Below are 5,000 nucleotides of genomic sequence, written 5' to 3' on the forward strand. Positions count from 1 at the left end.
AATAAGCAGTGCTGTGTGTTGGAGTGTGTGTTCGAATTGAAATGAATAATTTTTACAATAATATTTGGATAGGAATTGGAGTGAGTTGGAACATTTAAATACATTGGAATTGGTTTTTTGCGTTACTGTAATGATTCGAGAGGCAGTGCAGTGAGTTTGAATGTTTGATTTAATTTAACTTCTACTGTGATATTTGCATTATGGAACCTTTTTGATTATTGACTTCTGATTGTTTGGTTTTTGGCTGTGCTTTTACCTCAGTTCTTACAGTAAATTCCACACTGCTTTATGGTAATAAATAATATTTTGCATGTTCCTGTCAAACCTGCACCTGCTGTGTAATTTTGCAGCCTGATTGCTTTTGCAATGACACCAGCTCGGAACATGTTTTTTTGTGGAGGTTTCATAATGAAATCCTTTTAGTTAGTTAGTTGGAGATTTAAATGGCATGAAATTGACTGTTGAATGCTTTAAAGGTCAACTCCTGAGCAGCGTGATGACAGATTAATATTCAGCGCTGCTTTTGTGTTGTACTGTATTAAGAAGGCTTTTGTTCTTGGCTTTAAGATAAGGTGTAACTTCAAGGACGAGTGTATGCCTTAGCCGCTCTTTACACACAATCAGCATGCATATACACAGCGTTTGATATGTCTGCTTACACACTGAGTAAAGTCAGAGTAGAATGCATCAATGGAAATGCAGAGTATTAGCTGCTATGTTCTATTTATTATTTATTAATTATTAAAGTAGTAACAACAAACAGTGTAGATAAATGACTTCCCTATCTATAGATATAATTATTACATTAGCTGCTGTTATCACAGTGCTTGCTAAGTGCATTTTTCTATAACAATTTACTGAAAAACAACGGCAGACACTCTCAGATAATTATCATGTTTTTCCAACAATACAATGACAATGAGCCCGAGGGATCTGTGTTTGTATTTATATAGACATAAATGAAAGAGCGATTGAGATAAAATATCAGGCGGGCAGCAACGCCAATTATAAGGCTGCAGTCATAAAAACAAACCATTTCAAATAAAAACAGTGAAGAAATGACAGAATTCAAACCAAATACATCTAAAGCCAGATATGCCTGCGTCCGTTTAAAAGGTCAGATGTTTAAAAAGACCTAATGTCCTTTTTTTTCTGGTTAAAGTACAGACTTTATTGACATTTAGTTCATCGCTGAATTATTCCAGAGAATTGCAGGTTATTTTAGCGTTGCATTGACTTTAAATGAATAATTACTCTATAATTTAACTTGAATATACACCATTCATCTAAAGATAATATAACTGTGTTATTATCTAATAATCTAAGGAACCATTCACAGTACATATATTAGAACAGACACTATGATACTTCATAATGTGCAGTAACTCCCTGTTATTCAGGCCTGGATTTATTTTAAAATATGTTTCAGTTTAAAGTATAAAGTGGATGTAAGTGATTTCCACACAGCTGTGTTACGTAAACGTTATATAACTGCATAAATTATCATCTCTCACTTTATGTTGTGCAGTAATAAATGATAATGGTGGGGGCGATGAAGTGGGCTTGTGACCGCAGGGTTGCCGGTTTGAATCCCCAGACAGTGTCTGCATGGTGGCGAACCTTTTCTGTGACTCAGCATGAAAATCCTCAGTGACTCAGCATATAAATTTGTCTGTGATTCAGAGGTTTGTCCATGCTGCTGTTTCTGATAGTCTTCCCTGTGCATCATCACTCCTACACTCACTCCGAGACTCTGCTTTGACGTCTTAACACTTAACAAAACTAAAAGTGGGGAAGTCAACATCTGTCACTTTTTAATCTGGACTTGATTTACTCTTCCTTTTTTTCATACAGTTTCACTCAGATCTACACATCAATTCTCAACCACTGAAAAATAGAATATTTTGATTAATTACTAGCCCAAAGAAAACCATAAAATGCCAAGGAACACATGGTCATTTGAGTATTAGATTGGTCATATATGTTATAAACTTTAAGTTTACAGATAATAGTTTTTATCTTTGTGTACAGGAACATCATTATAGGTAGTACACAGAGCTTTACATGAAAATGTTGCATTTTCAAATCCTTAAAAACTAATTCCTAACAACTCACTTGAACAAAATAAACTCCAGAAAATAAGTACGTTCTTCTGATGACATTCTTTAAGATTTTGGTCAGGCTTTATATCATGTGTTTGTGTGTGTTTGTTTGTGTGTTGCAGGAAGTGCCCGGATGGTTTTGACTGTCTGAAGGCGGGCAGGAATCCAAACTACGGCTACACCAGCTTCGACAGCTTCGGCTGGGCCTTCCTGTCTCTGTTCCGTCTCATGACACAGGACTACTGGGAGAACCTCTACCACCAGGTAAAGTCTACACCTTTATACATTAACACACCTACACACCTGTACACTTTGTAAACATGTATACACTATCCTTAATACTAGAAAATTAAACTCCAACATTGTAACAGCTCTTCTCTTTCCTCTTCTGGATTGTTGCAGCTGGACACTAACATGACTCTGTCTAGATTTAGTTTTCAGTCAGTAAAGCTACTGTGGGATGGGAATTTCACTCTTGCATTGTTTGTCTTTGTGCAGACGCTGCGTTCTGCCGGTAAGACCTACATGGTGTTCTTTGTGGTGGTGATCTTCCTTGGCTCCTTCTACCTGGTGAACTTGATCCTGGCCGTTGTGGCGATGGCGTACGAAGAGCAGAACCAGGCCACCATCGCTGAGGCCTGCCAGAAGGAGCGCGAGTTTCAGGTGGCCATGGAGAGGCTGAAGAAGGAGCAGCAGGTGATTACACCTCCATCAATGCTGCTGACAGGGATTTACATTTGTAATAATATGGTGCAGTTGGGAATTCCCCTTTTAGTTACTTTTATTTCAAATGACTTTTAAAGACACATGGCAATTTTTCCCTCAGGTCGCGGCACAGAAGCTTCTCGACTCAGACTCAATGATGTCTCCTGATCTCTCCCCATTCGCCCTCCCATTGGACGGATCGGAGGAGAGGAGGCGGAGCCAGGCTCTGGTGGGCGTGGGCGACGTGGAGGCCAACCTATCAGAGGAGAAGCTGCTGCAGGTGGACATGATGGAGGGGGGGAAGGTAAGTTGGGAGAAATCTGAGTGAATATGTAATGATAATAATAATAACAACAATAATATAATAGTAAAAAAAATAATGAATTAAGCAACAATGCAATTATACCAAAATGCTCTGTACTGAACTGTGTGGTATGTGCATATAAACTCTGTTTCTGTATTTAGTCAATATATTTAAATGTACTGTATCCTCCTGCAGCCCCTCCACCCCCTCCTTGCCCGCTCCTTCTCATCGAGGACGCGGAGGAGCAGTCAGGTGTCGTCCATCTTTAACTTCCGCCTGCGGAGCCGGGGGTCAGAAGGAGAGATGGCGGATGACGAGTACAGCGTGCCAGGGGACGTGACAGAGGGCGTGGGGGGCCGCACCTACAGTGGGGGAACTTTCAGCGGCATCCTGCCCCACCCCTGGCCGAAACGCAGGCCGAGCACCTTCAGCAACGCCAGCAGGAACTCACAGGTCAAAAAAATATGCATTATATGTTTTTATCTTTTAGGTGAATAAAGAAAGAAAGCATGTTGAATCAACATGTTAACGTTTTATTTATTATTAAATGTAACAGGGACAGTAATAATGAACATTGCACAGACTCTACTGTAAAACCCTAACCCTTGTAATTCAGCACGCCCTAATTCAGAAGCTATTTGATTTCCCAACCAGGATTTTTATTCCCCCTTTCCCGCCAGGGGTGGCTCCTGATTTTGGACCCAGATTCCAAATCATTGTGGTGTTCATAAAAGGCCTCCAGACAGCTTAATATTTCCGTGTTTGTGTGTTTGTGTGTTTTCAGGTATTTTATCCAACTTTAAACGTCAACGGGAAGCTGTTTGTGGCCATGGACCAGAATGGGGTTTCCCCCCCACCTCTGCAAGGGCAGCTGCCCGCCTGCACCATGGAGAAGGTCAAGGAGGAGAGTGTGAGTACAGTGTGTGTGTGTGTGTGTGTGTGTGTGTGTGTGTGTGTGTGTGTGTGTGTGTGTGTGTGTGTGTGTGTGTGTGTGTGTGTGTGTGTGTGTGTGTGTGTGTGTGTGTGTGTGTGTGTGTGTGTGTGTGTGTGTGTGTGTGTGTGTGTGTGTGTGTGTGTGTGTCGCAGTGGAAACAATGGTGCAGACTGCGGCCATTCAACACTCAGACATGTGAATTATGAATCAGCCCTCTGCATAACTCCACTCTGATATCATGGGCTAAAGACACAAACACACACACACACACACACACACACACACACACACACACACACACACACACACACACACACACACACACACACACACACACACACACACACACACACACACAGTCATACCTATCTTCTTAGATAACACACTGTGGTTCTCCCCCTATCCACACACACACACACACACACACACACACACACACACACACACACACACACACACACACAAGGGGATTATTTATCACTGTCTTTTTCTTCTGGTGTGAAATTGGGTATCTTGAGCGTTGTGATATATAGAAATGTAGTAAAGTCAAATTAAAAGTAACAAAAGCTGTCAGACAAAATACAAAACCTCTCTCTTAGATTTATTTTTGAGGAAGAATATATGAAAATGAAGTGTGGATATATGTAAAATAGTTCAATACGTTTGTTTAAGTTTCTGGCTGAAGGTACATGTTGCTCATACACACCTCAGGCTCTAACGCTGCACTTATTTTATTTCTTCTCAGTATTCTGTCGCGAGGCTGTTAACATCCAGGAACTTAGATGTGTGCTTGAAAACTCACACAGACACACAGAGCAAACACACACACACATGCACACACACACACACACACACACACACACACACACACACACACACACACACACACACACAAACACACACACACAAACACACACATCCTGTGTTATGTCCTTTCAGAAACAAGCAGCGGAGA

General features: G+C 40.9%; 1 protein-coding gene across 1 annotated transcript in view; it reads left to right on the forward strand.

Moving 5' to 3' along the window:
• LOC134884035 (sodium channel protein type 4 subunit alpha B-like) overlaps positions 1-5,000 on the forward strand; it is a 125,203-nt gene that overhangs the window by 67,520 nt on the left and 52,683 nt on the right. The window contains exons 11-15 of the mRNA XM_063912631.1: positions 2,225-2,366; positions 2,601-2,798; positions 2,929-3,111; positions 3,307-3,564; positions 3,896-4,021. Coding sequence (XP_063768701.1) covers positions 2,225-2,366; positions 2,601-2,798; positions 2,929-3,111; positions 3,307-3,564; positions 3,896-4,021 — 907 coding nt within the window. The remainder of the gene's footprint in view (positions 1-2,224; positions 2,367-2,600; positions 2,799-2,928; positions 3,112-3,306; positions 3,565-3,895; positions 4,022-5,000) is intronic.

This window comes from Eleginops maclovinus, chromosome 21 (genome assembly GCF_036324505.1).
Source record: "Eleginops maclovinus isolate JMC-PN-2008 ecotype Puerto Natales chromosome 21, JC_Emac_rtc_rv5, whole genome shotgun sequence".
NCBI classification, from domain to species: Eukaryota; Metazoa; Chordata; class Actinopteri; order Perciformes; family Eleginopidae; genus Eleginops; species Eleginops maclovinus.